At 44.1% G+C, this 17,688-nt stretch overlaps 2 protein-coding genes across 3 annotated transcripts; one reads left to right on the top strand and one right to left on the bottom strand.

Annotated features, from left to right (window-relative positions):
* Window positions 1–684: 684 nt before the first annotated feature.
* usp8 (ubiquitin specific peptidase 8) lies at window positions 685–10,753 on the bottom strand. Its single transcript, XM_051100714.1, is given in 20 exon segments — window positions 685–1,746; window positions 1,819–1,951; window positions 2,034–2,176; window positions 2,986–3,222; window positions 3,307–3,517; window positions 3,592–3,816; window positions 3,985–4,280; window positions 4,356–4,430; window positions 4,712–5,197; window positions 5,268–5,494; window positions 5,850–5,991; window positions 6,087–6,249; window positions 6,511–6,667; window positions 6,745–6,787; window positions 7,274–7,324; window positions 7,326–7,410; window positions 7,722–7,807; window positions 8,002–8,146; window positions 9,513–9,631; window positions 10,048–10,753. Coding segments are annotated over 19 exon segments (3,168 nt in total). The 5' UTR covers window positions 9,617–9,631; window positions 10,048–10,753; the 3' UTR covers window positions 685–1,587.
* A 55-nt stretch (window positions 10,754–10,808) lies between these two features.
* On the top strand, window positions 10,809–17,263 carry gabpb1 (GA binding protein transcription factor subunit beta 1). 2 transcript variants are annotated; one of them, XM_051100718.1, is made up of 8 exons: window positions 10,809–10,840; window positions 12,977–13,084; window positions 13,163–13,330; window positions 13,452–13,646; window positions 15,937–16,084; window positions 16,353–16,532; window positions 16,684–16,838; window positions 17,114–17,263. In XM_051100718.1, exons 2-8 carry the CDS (start codon window positions 12,977–12,979, stop codon window positions 17,261–17,263), a joined length of 1,104 nt encoding a protein of 367 aa, XP_050956675.1. In that variant the 5' UTR covers window positions 10,809–10,840. The 2 variants fall into 2 exon arrangements, with proteins under 2 accessions (XP_050956675.1, XP_050956674.1); XM_051100717.1 differs by lacking the exon at window positions 10,809–10,840 and adding an exon at window positions 10,965–11,240.
* Window positions 17,264–17,688: the final 425 nt, after the last annotated feature.

Here is a 17,688-nt window from a genome sequence, read left to right as displayed (position 1 = left end):
GAGACAGATTTTTCACCTTCAGATCAGCGGATTTTAGAACACATTCATTCATCATGTGTTTCAGAGTAACAAGGTTATTAGCTGAATAGTTAGATTACTTGAAACCAGTGTATCTGCTGGGTGGTTTATTAGCAGAACTGTAGACTAGTTACAGTTGCCAAGCAACATAACTTAACGATATTCATCTCTAACTAATGTGAAATTTCCTGCTCATCCACCATATTTCTGACCATCAGCAGCCGAACGCTGGTGAAAATAAAAACACATGAACAGATACCAAGAGAACCTGAGTTTGATCCACACCAGGTCCTGAAAAGGGTTTTACAGATCTTGGTTAGCACAGACCAAATCTAACATTCACACGTATTTATATTTCATACAAGGTTCATCTCTGTTTACTAGTCTGCATATATATGATGAATGAGTGGAAGACTCGCATGACCAAAACAGATGAATGCTGATAACTGTAGGCTGTTTATAAATATATCATCTTTGCACATTAATATAGAACATATGTCACATTTCCCTGGCTTTTTACATCGGCTTTAAACGCAGCTCATCCAATCAGATTTTACAGTAAAAAATGTTTTATAAATCTTGTTCAACACACACAGACCCACAATCCTGCTACTGTAGAGCCACAGATACGTTCATACTGTAAATACAGTCGGACTCAAGCACACGTGTGTTTACGTCTGTTTATTAATGTATGTATAAGGTTTATAGGCTAATACATGGATTTAAAGAATGCGCTTAGTATTATAAGAAACCAGTTTAGAGAATCACTCAGTCAGTCCATCGGAAGCTCATGCCACAGTGAGAGATGCTGCCGAACGGCGGTGACGTGTCGCCGCTCGATTCAGAGTGTTAGTACAGACGTGTGTGCGATATGACGACGTCAGATCTATGGCTAATGCGGCTGTGCTGACTGTAGTGTCACTGATGGGCTCTAATGAAGTCGTTTCAGTCTCAGTCTGATGAGGGTTATTGCACTGCTGTGATTAGTGGATCCCTGAACACTAGCCTACGGAACAGGGCTCAAGCTGCGCGTAACGCTGGAGGATACTTACTTCTGGACTGCGGTTTAGTACGTGTGAACGTCATGACAATGACGAGTGGGTTTGTGAGTGATTTTCTATTTTTTTATGTTATATGAAAGGAACAATCAGCTGAATTTTCTCATCCAGAGCCTCCGCTGCTTTCGGATCCAACAGCGCGGTTATATTTGGTCACCATATAAATAAATGCGCGTCTAATGAGCGGTTGGGATTATAGTGCGCGTATATTGACGTCTAATCTCGCATGGCCCGTCTAAATGACATCAAGTCCAGCCGTGAGTTCGGAGAGAGCAGGCCGACGCTCCCGTGTTCAGACTCCTGCTACAGTCCTACAGGAATACAGAACCGCCCACTGAGAGAGAGAGAGAGAGATAGAAAGACAGAGAGAGAGAGACAGAAAAAGAGAGAGACGTTCCCTCAGCAGAAGTGTCTATCAGTCCTCACCCAAAGGGCTTTAGCTCCGCCCACAGCTGCATGTCAAACATGCGTCAATCACCCGGTCACCGTGGTGACGGCCCGTCTCTGTCCCTCATAGAGAGGAGTAGAAGAAGATGTAGGCGGCCGCCGAGCGGACGGAGGCGGCGGAGATGTCGGACACCTCGTGATCGTCAAACTTGTACCAGCGCTGCTTGATCGGGTTCTTGCAGTAGGCAGTGTAATGACCGCCGTCCATCCCGCCGTAATGATTCTGCGGAGGAGACGAGACGTCACAGATCTGTCTGAAACACGTTCACGTGTGTGTGTGCGGTCGTGTACTCACAGACACAGCGTACAGGTTGTACTTCTTCAGGTTTTGTTTGGGTCCGATGACGTACTGCGACATGTCCAGATTATCCAGCGGGAAATCCACCAGCGTCTGCAGCTTTTCCCGCCACCGGCCGTCGTATTTAAACCTTACATACACACGCAAACACGCTTCACATGCTGCTTTATATGATATTAAAGCGCTGCGCTGAAACGCCACACGTCACTCACCGTTTCAAGTGTACGAGTAAAATGGGAGGAACTTTCCAGATCTGCATCTTCTTGATGGCGTCTCGGTGCGTCTTACAGTGGCGGCAGTAGAAACGATTGCTGTCGGTCAAACGCTCCTCTTTAGAGAAGAGCTTAAGGCAGTCCTGTACAAACACACAGCAGCGTGAGAACAGCACAGATGATCACTAGAACTATAATGTCTTAATCTGAGATTTGATATGCTTGTGTGAGTAATCAATATGAATATAAAATAATATTTTATTTATTTATTATTATTAAAAATAGTAAATGTTAAATTAATATTATTATACAATTATTTTAGTCTGAAAACTGCTTGGAGGCAGGTCTATAAAAGCTTATTACAAATCTAGTGAAATAGGTTGCATGTTCTGCATTAAAAAAAAATGCACTTTATAACTAGTGATGCACCAGTTCGCCCATGAACTGGAACCGTCTGGGTTTTGCGTGATCGACAGCTGCACGCTTTTGTTTTATTTTGGCCGATCTCTATTCCGGACTGGCACACAAAACTACTTGCAATCATTTCCCAAAATGCCATTTGTGTGTACATTTTATGAAGTCTGTAACAAGGATGTTAACAGAGGCCAAGAACTCTGGAGACAAGAACACAGACAGGCCAGGAGTTTAGGTGGATCATTTACTAGGGTTGGGACGATAAATCTTCCGAATGCATCTCGATTCTCTTCGGAATAGATTCTGAGCTCAGATTTTAACAGCAGATGGCGCTCTATTCTGTGTAAATGAACACAGTGCTGCACTTCACACATTTTTTATTTGAATTAAATCACAGCCTTTGTGATGTGATAATCCCTAAGCCATATCATTTTATCACTGGATTCTGATGAATCGTTCAGCCCTAATGCACGTCATTGATTTGGCACAGTGTGAACACAGGACCGCTGAGGTCCCATAGATCTAGAGTGTGTGTGACCTGTAGTGAGCACTTGCTGCTGGGCGTCATCTCCAGCGTCAGGTACATGAAGGTCTCGAAGGTGCGGGACTTGTGCTGGCAGCTCATGCACTGAACCGTAGACTTGAACTGGCCCTGGAACAGAGCCACGATGATGGACTCGTTCAGCAGCTTGTGTTTGGACCAGGCCAGGTCTGCAGCGCTCACGTCATCCAGATGATCGATGTCCTCTTCCTTATAACCGCGCCGTTTATCCGCCTGACAGACAGAACGAGAGAATGTGCGTCTTTATCGTGAGGTGCATCGCTCCTGAAGAACGAGCTCTTGTTCTCGGCGCCGTACCTTATTGAGATCCTCGTGCAGGCCGTCCATGAGGAACAGCAGCAGCTCCTGTGAGTCCTGGTGCTCGTAGCTGGAGAAGCGGTTGTTGATTTTACAGATGGTGCCTTTAAAATCCTGAGGGCTGATCATTTTGTACTGTCCCGACCACAGCGCCTTCATGATCACGCTGAACTCCTCGGCCACCTCGCCTTTATGACCCAGAATATTGGCCCTGCGAAACACACAGACACTCTGATTCGCACTGAATGTGATCGTTTTATCAGTGACCCCTGAATGACGGATTACCGGTTAATGTCGTCCTGATAGAAGTTCCTGGTGAAATAGTCTGCCATGGCGACCGTGTTACACAGGCACTGGAGGATGGAGTTCATGTAGCAGGTGTTGCCGAGGTTACGGAGGCCCGTTAGTAACGGCCCCTGACCTCCGAACACCGGGTTCAGGTTCCGGATCTTAGCCGCGGACGGCCGCGCGATCTCCACTTTAGTGTAAGCGGCAGCGGGTGTCAGCGGCCTGAGACAGAGACACAAACACACATCAGCACATTTGTGAGGAACTCTGTCTCTGTGTGTTTGCATTTACATATGTGTTTCTGTGCATGTTCAGGTGTGTGTGTTCAGTGTTTGTGTGCATTTCCGCATGTTTGTATGTGTTTGCATTCTTATGTGTGTGTGTACGTACTTGTTTTCTCTGTTGATGGTGGGCACAGCTGCAGGTTTTCTGCTGATCTCAGCGCTCAGTTCCTGGCTGATATCAGGAGACGAGTACGAGCGCTTGAGTTTGGACTGCTCTCTCTCCCGCTCCTTCTCCCTCTCGCGCTCTCGCTCCTTCTCTTTCTCCGTCTCGGCCGGCGGCGGCGGTTTGGCTTTAACGACGCTGGGCTGGATCTGAGGGGTGTTGACCTCCGGAGGGTACAGGTGCACGCGGTTGGTGGGAGAGTGGTAATACCGGTAGGTGCCCGTTACAGTGTCCAGAAACTGCAGAGCAGCTCAGCGTTAGAAACGCCAGTGAACAACAACAACGACACAAGAAACACCTGCTGCTGTTCTTACCTTCATCCAGCCGTCTGGGAGCCCAGGGACCATTCGGCCCATCTCCTCACTGTGTGCTCGCGTCAGCGGCTCCCTCTGGAACACACACACACGTTCCTGTTTCAGCGTGTGATGTAATTACACAACACAAGGGGTGTGTGATATTTATCATCTATAATTACTGTTTTAACAATATCATTATCACATATGTCACTTTCTCTGCAAAAAACAACAAAAACACGCCTTGCACACACTTTCAACGTGTGATGTGCCCTATATTATTGTCATTCGAATTTTATAAGTTGCAGGCCGTCCTGATGCTGCTGAGTGTGTGAGTGTGTGTGTGTATATGTGTGTGTGCGCGTGTGGTCACTCACAGTGCTGAACGGCGCAGGTGAATCCAGCGACATGCTCTTCATGGCGGCGTCCAGCGGCACATCCTTCTGTGCTTTCTTGGCCTTCTCGTCTCTCACACTAACCTGATCCTCCTCTTCTGCCGTCTGTCTCTCCAGTTTCTTCCTCTCCTGCTGTTTCTCCTCCTCCTTCTTCTCGTTCTGTTCTTGCTGATGTCTCTCGGCCGCCTCTCTCTCCTCTCGGGCTCGCTGCTCTTTCTCCTTCTCCTCCTGGGCTCGTTTGCGTTGCTCCTGCTCTTTACGGGCTTTCTCCATCAGACTGACGGTCTCGGCGTGGATCTCCCTGCGCTCCTCTTCGCTCAGAGCTCTGGACGGGTCCAGCGTGGGTTTGACCGAGCGGTCGGGCATCACGGGGCCGTTGTGTGTAGCAGTGCCGTTGCTGGCTGAAGGCTCATCGCTGAGCTTTGCGCTCGATGCCGGTTTCACCGCTGGTTTTTTGGAGCGGTCGACCTGCGTTCAAAGGAAGCGTTAGTGAGCGTTTGTGTGAATCGCTGAGCGCTCTGATCCAGGTGTAACTCACCTGTGGAGTGTGTCGGGGCGAGGCGGCGGGTGGTAAGGTGATGGGCGTCACAACGGCATCTGTCTTTGCTGGTTGTGCGAGCGGTGCGGGTGTGTTTGCGGGCGGTTCCGCAGGCAGTTCCGCAGGTGGCTCCGGGTCCACGGTTCTTCCGTTGAGCTGCGCAACTGCCGGCTCCTCACACACGCTCACGGGTTTGGGCTCCTCCAGCGACGGGTACGTGAAGTTCACTGAAATGGCAGCACTGATCAGCATGGAGAACGTTCACACGAAGAACAATAACTATAACAGGAATTATATTAGCATCCACACCCACAAAATAATGTAATAATCTGTTTATTATGAGCAATGCAGTTTTGTCATCTGTCGTTTTGGATTCTGAGGAAAATTCGACTTAATTATTCAATCCAAGACAAATACAAAACCTCTTCCCATTTAGAGCACTTGTGCATTTTTAGATAATCAATGTTGTTCACAAATTCTAACCACTAAACTTTCTGTTGGTGCAAATTAAATCATTTTTAATATCCGCAATGCATATTAAGATATATTAGTGCATGATATGTCATCTGATGTGAGACTCACGCTGTGGCAGTGTGCTGGGCGCCTGCTGTCGGGGTGGTTTGACTTTAGCGTTGCTGGTGTACATTGGGTAAAAGAGCAGCCAGTTGTCGTATCCTCCCTCCAGCACCAGCGGCTCGCTGCGCAGGATCGTACTGCTGTCCCACTGCGCGCGCACACACACACACACACACACACGTGCGTTAGATATGACACACACTCGCACACTGAGCTGGAGATACACTGTCAGCCCTACAGTACCTTGTAGAGAGCATCCTTCAGACTCTGTAGAGTGGTGCCCAGTTTGAGATCAGAGACGCAGCTGAACCAGTCCAACAGAACCACGTAATCCACGAACCCGCGGCGCTTCCAGTCGTCCAGAGACACTGCAGGAAGCTTCAGCTCGATCTGATTCACCGTCACCCTGACCATTAGCAGCACATTACAGTATTCAATATTCATATATGAGTGAAAGAGATTACACAAAAAGATAACATAGAGGGCGGGCCTTGGTTCTATCTGCGATATAATCGACTGGATGTTGAGATGTGGGCGTGGCTCTCAAAAATAGAGGCGGATCAGACTGTTGAACGCTGTATGTATGTTGTAGAAACAGAGTAAGGATGAGGATGTGTAACTGGCACTGAGTGTGGTGTCTGTGTATCTGTGCAGGAGTGAGATTCACCCCGGACTGATGGCTTCCTCAGGAACGCTGATGCACGTCTGAGACGGCACGCATATCTGAGACTCCTCAAAGTCCTGCCTGGGCCGTGCGTCCATCACCAGCACGCTTATATTGGGATCAGTCATCAGCTGGAACAGATCCTTAGCGCTAATGCTTCCTGATGGGACGGAAAACACGCGTCACAAAACAACAAACGCACAGAGATGCGTGAAAATCCAGCAGGAGATACGGTACCTTTATCACATCCAGTCTTACTGTTATTGGGCTCCTCTTTAACCTGCCATAAAAACACACACAAACACACGACAACAAAATGAATTATTAACAAATCACTTCAAAACATACATCACGATGGCCTGTGAACTTTGAACATTGACCTGCTTAACGGATCAAGTGCCAGATGCTAGTTAAACTACACCACAGATAAAAAATTAAAAGTCAAACATGAGATTAAAAATATATGTCACTCTTATATTGCCCCTTTTTTTAGCTACGGCGGGTCAGATAAACTCGTCACATGTTCAAGCTCATGGTCATTTTGCATTCAGCTGTAGCTGAAACTGGCTCACAATGCAGGTTGGTTTGTGTAATCTGAATTGATGTTCTTTTGTTTTACCACAATACAAGTTATTCAAGCATCATAAAGTTTCATAAGTTTATTATCTGCAGCAGAGTGTGTGTGGATGATACACCAAAGTTGATCAAATCCAATGATGAAACAACGCAAAGTGATGTTTTTTTCAGGCCAGTAGCATTACAGCACCTTCTTATTGTTTTTCTTCTCTGAAGCTCCTCTCGGTGAAGCAGGCCCATCTTTTTTCGGTTCTTTCTTCTCGTCGAATCCTTTCCTCCTTTCTCTCTTTCTCTTCTAGCTTTTTCCGCACTTCTACTTCCTCATACCTGAGAGGACGACGCAAGCAGAACAAAGTGTTTGTGAGACAGAACAGAGAGAGTGTGTGTTTACACTTGGACTAACATCTGCCTCAGGACAGATCAATAGATGATTGACATGTGAGTGGGTGGGGCTTTGATGTTTTCTGTGATGCATCTGAAGTCATTAGAGTTCACACTACAGCTGGGATGTGACTGAATGTGATTTGAGAACAGTTCACACCTGTATTTAGCACTGAACATTTGTGATCGGAACATTTGAGACAGATGTTAATAGCAGGTGTAAATGGATCCACTGTGTGTGTGTGAGAAACACTGACCGAAGCTTCAGACTCTCTGAAAGTTTCTCTGCCTCCTCAATAGCCTTTTTAAAACTGGTTGGTCCAAGCATAGACAGGAAAAATTCCTGAAAGCAGTGAAACGACAAGAGTCACTGACACGACATGTAACTCAAACCTGTTCACAACATCTGAGTGAAGACTTTTTACACCATTAGACTTATAGTTGGACAAAAAAATAAATAAAGTAATGCTATGATCTCATCCTCAGTGTTCACATCTCCACCACTTAAAAACTCCCATAATGCACTAGCGGCTCTACCTGCTGCTGCTTGAAGTCCGGTCTCTTCTTGATGAGGTCATAGACCGCCAGATACTTCATGTACAGGACGTACGCTTTCTCCTCATCGCGGTCCAGACGACACTCCTCAGCCGCTTTGAAGATCTTGCAAGCGCTCTGGACGTAACTGAAACACACAAACTCACATCAGGGTCTGCTGATCTGATCTGATCCGAGTTTCCCAAAAGCATCGTGAGCGAAGCTGATCGTACAGAGCGCTGGTGCCAGTGTTTCTACCATCTGCTTTTGCTTATGATGCTTTTGAGAAATGTGTTGCCACAAGTGGAGATCTTCTGTTATCACACAATGTACAGTGCAGAAGACTTCAAGACAATATCTGATCAGGTCCTTCTGTTTGATGACAGTAACTTTAGAGATTGTCCTAACCCTGACAACACACTACATTACTTCATTTGTGAAAACTGCTGGTGCTTTTCATTAGAGATCCACTAAATGTGCTAATAATTGGTCAAATGGATACTGAAGAATTGTTAATAGATCTCGAGTAGAACATTAAAGATTTTTAGTGAAACTGTGGTCCTTGGTGATTCATAAGACAATACAATACAAAATTAATTCAGTAGCTCCTGACGATATATTGAGGTCTTATGAAGTGAAACGATGAGTCTGTGCAAGAAACTGAACATTATTTACAGCATTATTACTGAAATCCAGAGCCTCAAACGGTCCAGAGTCATGTCTGGTTCATAAACAAATTATTCTTTTGGACCGATTCTTTTTAGTCAGCTAGTTGAACCGGTTCACCGGATCAGACTGAAGCACCTGAAATAGTTTGCGGCTCAAGCAGCACAGATCTATAAGTTACTCAAATGAGCCGAAATCCTGGCATATCTGATCTGATGAATGAACTGATTCAGCGCTCCAGTTCCTCCAAAAGACACTGAACTGAGGAAACAGTTTGATTCGAACGAAGACAGATGAGTCGCTGATATAAAAAAAAAATTAACGTTTTTATAGTTTCTCATTGTTCATGTGTGAGCTGATGAAGACTACTTTATTCACTTAACATGCTTTAGACATCCATGGTTCACATCATTATTGGCTGCTTTAATAATAAAACAGTACGTCAATGCATGACAACATAAACAAACTGGTGAACTGAACCAGTTCCTTGAAGCGAACCGTCCGAAAGAACCATTTCAGTAATAATGCTGTAAATAATGTTCAGTTTCTTGCATGGACTGATAGTTTCACTTCACTGTTCCTCAATATATGGTCCAGTGCCACAGAGGTTAATTTTGTCTCTCTTGAGAGAGATATATATATATATATTTATTTATTTAAATCTCACAGTGCCACTGACTTGCATTTTATGAATCACCAAGATTCACGGTTTCAGCTAAAAAAAAAAAAAAAAACGTCACCTACATCTCAGATGTAACCTCATTTTCAGGTGAACGTCATGGAAATAACATCAATCTGCAAATCAGAGCCAAATCACTTGTGCTTTAGTTTCACGCGTTCACACTTACTGTCTGGTGCTGGTTTTATCTGGTTTGATTTCTGCTTTCTTGTTCAGATCGCCCAGTGATGTGGACAGATACAGGTCCTTCAATCCCGTGGACACGGACGGCATTTTCAGCTCATATTCCTACAAACACCCAAAGTCAAGACTCACTAACTAATCAGCCTAGACTAACACTTTAAACATTCAAAATCATTTGACTTGCTGATTATTAAAATATTAATAACTGAACAATTAGACGCATGTCTAAATAAACAGACTCAAAAAGCGTCATCGGAGCAATTAGACAGAATCATTACATTTATGACATAATAATAACAACAACTTACAATCGAGTAATCAAGCTCTAATAAAAGAATCAGATCAATGACAGAATAAACAGACCCATGACTGAATAATCAGCCTGAAAACACCACCATCAGAGCAATGGCGAGACCATAAGACTGATGACAGCAGTGATCAGATTCATAACAACTACAGTCAATAAATAACAGGCTGTTTATTTGTCATCGACAGTATCGCGGTTCACCGTGTCAACTCACCCTGAACACACCGCCGAAATAAAATCGTGTGCGAAAACACACCGGGATCCGCAGTGAAGCGCAGATCAGTCCGGAAAAGTGAAGTTTATCCGGACTAATGACAGTAAACAGCCTGAAAGTGCTCGATCAAACGCGGAAGTCATCGGATTCAAACAGCGGAAGCTTTATTTAAACACACACTGCGTACACACGCAACTTTACGCGTTCGGCAGAGCGTGTGTACTGTAGATGTGAACACACACAAACACACACATATAATGCGTGTCACCTCTGTGTGTTTAAAGTCTAATTCTTATGGCGCAACTCATTTCTGTCAGCATTATCTGACCCGCTTGTATTGTGTTTGTCGGCTGGACTGTGATTAATGTTGCTCAGTGTCATAAACTGAATATTCCTGAGGAGATTCGAATGAAGATTGAAATGAAAGTCACAATGTTTGATCTCTTGCGCACTTCAGTCAGCTGATTCCTGTCATGGCGCATGCGCGCTGCCTTCATTCTGCCTTACAAGAGTTTTGATTTTTAATAAAGAAATCACGATACACTACACATTACGAATAAGAATAATATAATATTATAAAAATAAAGATCCGGAGGCCTCGCAGCAGCAGAGGGTGAATGTGGTGTTCGTGCTTTATTTAGCATGTGTTCTCTATGTTCTTTTATACTGGAGACTGTCGTCGATCTGCGCGCCCCCGCGCTCGCGCTCGTGTCCGCTGCTGTATTATTGTCATCTCGGTTTGTTTTCAGGCCGTTTTTCGTGCGGATTCGGTTCTGCAGGTTCTGCTCGGACGGTAAGAAATACAAAATTCGGCGTGATCGCGTCCGCCGGATGTGGAAGTTGATGAGTTTGTGGGTATTAATATTTCCTCTTCCCCCGGAACACGAGCGATTTCCTGTTTATTGCTTTTAACGGGCCGCAGGAGACGCAGCGCTGCCGCTTCATGTTTACCGATGATGATGACGATGATGTTGTTGTTGTTGTTGTTTTAGGCCTGAGATGAAGCTCTGCTTCACATATAAACCATTTCATGTAGATATAAAGCAGTTTCTTCTAGAGGAAAGCGTTTGTTCCGTCGCTTCTGTAAAATCAGAACAATAAAGAGCTCAATGATCATCGAATAACGGGCGATTAAATGAACAGCTGTTGAAGAATATCAGCAGGATTGTATGATTTTAGTCTTCCGAAATGAGGTGTTTTCTTTGTTTTGTTTTTGTCCCCCAGGAATTGGTTTCCATGATAATGTTCATACAGTGGTTGTTTCATTTAACTGTGGTATTTGTGGTAAAACCTAGTAATTATTGGTAAATGAATGACCCTTCATTACATTAGTGTATGACTGATTTAAAACAAACTACTGGCTAAAATTAGTTCACTTCATGAATGAGTGACATTTTCTGCAGTCAAACCATGGTGAACTATCACACAGACAACACTTGATCGCCATAACAGTTCATTGGAATTTCAGTTTTAATAGAACACTGATTAGAGCAGGTGTCCTCCGCTCATTCAGCTCCGACCCTAATCAAACACACCTGAACACGTTAATCAAGGGCTTTAGAATCACTAGAAAGTTACAGGCAGGTGAGTTTGATCAAGGCTGAAGCTAAACTCCTGCAGGAAAATGGACCTCGCGGACCAGAGTTGAGAACACCTGTATTAGAGAAATGATGTCCATAAAACACAGCGGCACATACGGAATAGCTTCCTGTGACAAAGAGTGCAAATTTCCCGTTTACATTGATGCATTTGGCAGCTGCCTTCATTGAAAGCGATTTTTACATTCCCTGCAAATCAAACCCTTGACTGTAGTGTTTCTAGCTCGAGGTCATGGGTTTGTTTCTCAGAAAATCTCTCAAGATGTCTTTACACAGCTGAGATGAGCAGGGGCCTTCATAAAACAAGTTGATCAAATAAGCCAGGCTTATTTCAGTTAGTCTGACTTATTTTGAACCAGTTCAAGTGATAGTCAGACTAACTGAAATAAACCTGGCTGATCTGGTGAACTTGTTTTATGAAACAGGCCCCTGCTCTAGAGTCGAACGCAGCATCTCTGTGGCGTGAGACTCTAGTGACACTCGGTGGAAAATGATCTTTATCCTGTGACAGATCTCAGTGAGAAAAAGCAGCGTTTGCAAACACGATGATCTGCATGGTGGATGTGTGTCAGGATTTCTGTGGGTCTTATAAAGGCTTAATTCACCCTTCCATAAATAAAGGCCTATCGTAAATCAGAGTCCCAAATTCATGTCATGGCGTTAAATGTTTGCATGCATTGCAAAAAAAAGATATTCTAAACCAGGGGTGTCCAAATTCGGTCCTGGAGGGCTGTTGTTCTACTGAGAATTTTCTAGTTAACTAGTAAGAGCTTGATTAGCTGGTTGAGCTGTGTCTAATTGGGGTTAGAGCAAAACTAATGGAATAAATTCAATCAAGATACATTTACTTGAGATGTGAATATTAAGTGAAATCCTGAGTTTATCCTTAAAAATACTTAAAACATGAATAAAAGAAGATTGAAAATGAGTTTTTCCTTTGAATTAAGAGTCTTTTGTGCTACTTGTTCTTGCTTTAAATTTCTCAGAAAACAAGACTTCTTATTTTATGTAATTTTATGTCTCCAGTAAATGTATCTTGATTTAAGAATATTCAGACACTGGAAAACAAGACAAAAAAAACATGATTATAGTGTTTCAGAGCAGTTTTTTATTTGTAATTTTAATAAAGTAATTGAAGATCTGTTGGAAGTTGTACTTTCAAAATTTGCTAACAAGATATTTTATATTTAGAGAACATGTTGCGTTCCATTCACTTAATACCTTACATTTTCTTTACATAGTCTTAAAAAGTCTTAAATTGACCTTCATAAAACCTGCAGAAGCTCTGTTGTGTATGAATGAGGTGGATAAATGTCTGCATCTGCTTTCAGATGTCTCTGGTGGATTTGGGAAAGAAGCTTCTGGAAGCCGCTCGTGCCGGTCAGGACGATGAGGTCCGGATACTGATGGCGAATGGGGCTCCGTTCACTACCGATTGGGTGAGTGTTTGTGTCTGACGGTGAGAGCGTTCAGGACCGTCTGTGGTTTGTGATGTGCTTTTACTGTGTGTCTGGTAGCTGGGCACGTCTCCGCTGCACCTGTCGGCTCAGTTCGGCCATTACTCCACCACAGAGGTGCTGCTGCGCGCCGGAGTGAGCCGAGACGCCCGCACCAAAGTGGACCGGACGCCGCTGCACATGGCCGCGTCTGAGGGTCACGCGCGCATCGTGGAGCTGCTGCTGAAGGTGAGCGACCGCCGCGTTACGGGCCGGCGGTTCTTTGATGTTTGACTCTCGGTGCATTTGCTTGTAATTTGCCACTTTAAGTGGCCTTTCATCATCCAACAATGACTCCATTCATGCGCAGCACGGCGCCGACGTCAACGCCAAGGACATGCTGAAGATGAGCGCGCTGCACTGGGCCGTGGAGCACAGCCACAGAGACGTGGTGGAGCTGCTGCTGCGCTTCGGAGCCGACGTTCACGCGCAGAGCAAGTTCTGCAAAAACGCGCTGGACATCGCGCTGGACAACAGCAGCCACGAGCTGGTGGAGATCCTGCAGGTACACAGACATTTACAGGCTCTTCTTCTGAGTGAAACACTGAGATCTGCTTCTCCAGACAGTCTCGAGCAGTTTTCCTCTGAATTTCTGGATTTTGTGCTTGACTGTCTTTAATACGTGAGTGTGAGAAAGAGGCCGTTTGGTGACAGCGCCACCTGCTGATAAAAACAGACATAATAAAGAATAACAATACTACAATTACAACAAGGTCTTTTATACAACAAGGGGTTTTCAGTCTTAATCTATGTGAGCTCAGACCATCTTCAGTTCATCTGGTGCGTTTTTGTTGGCAAAAACACCAAACCCTAATCCTGACACCACAGACCACACTTTACCTGAAGATCCTGTTATGACCAGAGTCATTATAGTTAGTTAAAACTAAAACTATAAAAAACAGCATAGTAGTGAATTGAAATAAAATAAAATAGAACTTTTTAATTTCAGTCAGCTTTCAAAGCAATATTTACATTTTTTGTTTAGTTTAACCTGAAGAACTAAAATAACTAAAATTATGAAGTAAAAATTAATAGCAAAAATAGGTAACAAAAATATAATTACTAAAACAATAAAACTGAATAATTAATAAAAAACAAATACAGTAGTATCTGACGGATAATAAAATAATATTGGTTATGACATTTTGATTTAAAAAAATCTTTTAATTTTCCTCCTGGCTATAAGCTGTTTCAGTGGTTTGATCAGACAGGTCAGATCTGCTGTTTGAATCATACATTTCATTTACATTTTACATTGATGTGCTGTATTTGGCAGCTGTTCATGGATGATTTCTTCATGGATGATAGGAATATGCAGTGATCGAATGTACATGAACTAATGATCAGTAATACAAAGCAATGATGTTTGTTAATCATATTGATGAAGGTGGTTTTACTAATTAAACGAGGAGTTCACTTCCAGAACAACAATTCACAAATAATGTAGTCACCCCCTTGTCATCCAAGATGTTCATGTCTTTCTGTCTTCAGTCGTGAAGAAATTATGGTTTTTGAGGAAAACATTTCAGGATTTTTCTCCATATAATGGACTTCATTGGTGCCCCGATTTTGAACTTCCAAAATGTAGTTTAAATGCTGCTTCAAAGGCTCTAAACGATCCAGCCGAGGAAGAAGGGTCTTATCTAGTGAAACGATTGGTAATTTTTTCGGAAAATTTAAATTTGTAGACTTTTTAAGCACAAAAGCTCGTGTAGCACAGGCTCTGAGATGCGTGTCCACGTTCTATTGAATCATGTCGAAAGGTCACGCCGAACGTAGGTGGAACCACAGACCCAGTGTTTACAAAGCAAACACAGAGAAAGAAACACTAAGAAAGTGCAAGTCACACGCTGTTTACAAACAAAAAGCTACAACGATGTCGGACGATTCTGAAGTTGTAGGAGAGAATAAAATGGGAGTTTTTCGACACACTCTACCTTTTTTAGCCGGAGTACACAGACGATGAACTTAGACGTGATTCGTAGTAGTGACGGGAAGTTCGGATAATTTTACCGACTCGGACCTTTGAGTCTCGTTCAGCAAAATTAACAAATCTTTTTTTGAGTCATTTTGTTCATTTTAGCAAAATATAATTAAAATGTTACGTGTTACTTCCCGAACACATCTACTGCTTACACAAACGTTGATCACACTACAAACAAGACAAAACTATAATGCTATAAGAAACAGAAAAGATTCATTCATTGTTTATCTGGGTCTTTAGTCTATGATTAGCTCACCTCACCTCTTATCTGACAAGTTTTCGGGTTCGGGTCGTTCGTTCATCACGTGACAGCCCCATAAGATGAACTCCAAAAACCCGAAGACTCCAAACAGGTGAACTAATTCCAGTACAGAAGCTAATAGGATGTTGTGCATGCGTTCAAAATGAACGAATCGTTCAAGAACGACCCATCACTAATTCGTAGCATTGTGAATGCGCATCCCAGAGCCTGTGCTACACGAGCTTTTGTTATTAAAAAGTATACAAATTTTTATTTTTCAAAAAAAATGACAGATCGTTTCGCTAGATAAGACCCTTTGAAGCCGCATTTAAACTAAATTTTGGAAGTTCAAAATTGGGGCACCAATCAAGTCCATTATATGGAGAAAAATCCTGAAATGTTTTCCTCAAAAACCATAATTTCTTTACGACTGAAGACAGAAAGACATGAACATCTTAGATGACAAGGGGGTGAGTACATTATTTGTAAATAAAGTGGACTTCTCCTTTAACATAAACAGCTGTTGTTGCTGTTAACCAGTACATCGGTGTCATAATGTGTTTATGTCAGGTGGCGATGCAGAACCAGATCAACACGAACCCCGAGAGTCCGGACACGCTGACCATCCACACGGCCGCGCCGCAGTTCATCATCGGCCCGGGAGGAGTGGTGAACCTCGCCGGACTCGTGTCGCCCGCCAACGGCAGCAAATCCACAGGTGAGCCGACCTCACCGACCCGTGCGTTTATGAATGAACTCTGTGAAAGAGGCCTTTTGTTTGCCCTCCGCGCAATGAAGAAAATTACCCTGCGCTTACCTGAACAAACAGCGTCTCAGAGCAGCATCAAAGCGCCGTGATTAAGCCCTGAAATAAGCCTGATGCTGCTGCTGGACGCTTTCTGTTGTCCTTGTTCAGAATGAGTGCTTTCTGACTGGAAATGTCGATCTGATGATCAGATGTCGTCTAACCCTCGTCTCTGACGCAGTCGTGGCCGCAGAGGAGGTGATCACCGCAGACTCCGTCGACGGGGCCATACAGCAGGTCGTGAGCTCTGGAGGTCAGCAGGTCATCACCATAGTAACAGACGGCATTCAGCTGGGGAACCTGCAGACGGGCACGGGCATCAGCCAGCCCATAATAGTCACCATGCCTGACGGACAGCAGGGTGAGAGAAACACACAAGCATCAACGTCTGGAGAAATGAATCGTATTAAAATTCCTCGTTACAGCTATGGAATGAGCACTTAATGATAGGAATACCAGTGTGTGTGTGTGTGTTTGCTCAGCTCTCTCACAGTGCGTTTGTGTTCCTGCAGTGCTGACGGTGTCGGACACAGAGGTCGCAGAGGAAACGGTGATCAGCGACGAGCCGACCGTTAAACGGCAGCGTGTGAAGGAAGAAGACGACGATCCGATGACAGAAACACAAGACATTCAGATCCAGCAGACGCTCTCGCTGGAGGACTTTCAGGTACAGACACACGTCCACAATCCCTCTCATGAACCTCTTTCTGAGGTGTGCTTTCAAAAGAGTTCCTGTTGCTCAAACAGTAGATCATAGTGTTCGCAATGCTAGTGTGATGGGTTTGATTCCCAGGGAATGTGTGAGCTGATGTGTGCTTTAAATGCAGCGCAAGTCTCTTTGAATACAGTTATCTGCCAAATGCATCAACGTAAATGCACATTTTGAATCTAATGAATCAAAGTAATGAACACATAACACACATGACACTGCGTGTGTGACAGGAGAAAGTGGCTCTTCTGAAGCAGCTGGAGGAGGCCAATCGTGAGGCGCAGAAATACAGACAGCAGTTCTTGAAGAAGGAGCAGGAGGCGGAGGCGTACAGACAGAAGCTGGAGGCCATCACACGGCAGAGCGCGAAGAAAGCCACGTGAATTTCCCGAAACACCCCGGACATCTGTGTCGTAGCGATGAGGGACTTCTCTGTGCTTTCTGTGACTGGATCATCCTTCGTTTACTTCATTTCTCGTCATGAAGCCGTGGTGCTCGTGTGGCCGACACGGATTCGATTCTGACCCACATCCCAACACCCTCCGCTGGCCCTTGAATAAAGAGACAAACGTCCCTCAAAACCTGACGAGGATGTTTAGTTGCGTAGTAATGTCAGATGTCATGCGACCATGTGTTTGATCTGCAGGTCACGTCTGATCGAATCCTTCATCATCAGACTCCGTAAGACTCGTTTCCCTCACTGATAATCAACACTGATAATCTCTTGTGTTTATAGTCTCCACCTGCTCGTTGTTTGTGATGCATTTTTCAGGATTTCTGTCATAAAGATTCTTATTTTTAAAAGACT

This window comes from Labeo rohita, unplaced genomic scaffold (assembly GCF_022985175.1).
Source record: "Labeo rohita strain BAU-BD-2019 unplaced genomic scaffold, IGBB_LRoh.1.0 scaffold_108, whole genome shotgun sequence".
In the NCBI taxonomy this organism is placed as follows: domain Eukaryota; kingdom Metazoa; phylum Chordata; class Actinopteri; order Cypriniformes; family Cyprinidae; genus Labeo; species Labeo rohita.
The sequence above is the reverse complement of the archived record's forward strand: the minus strand, read 5'-3'. Positions and strand labels throughout refer to the sequence as shown.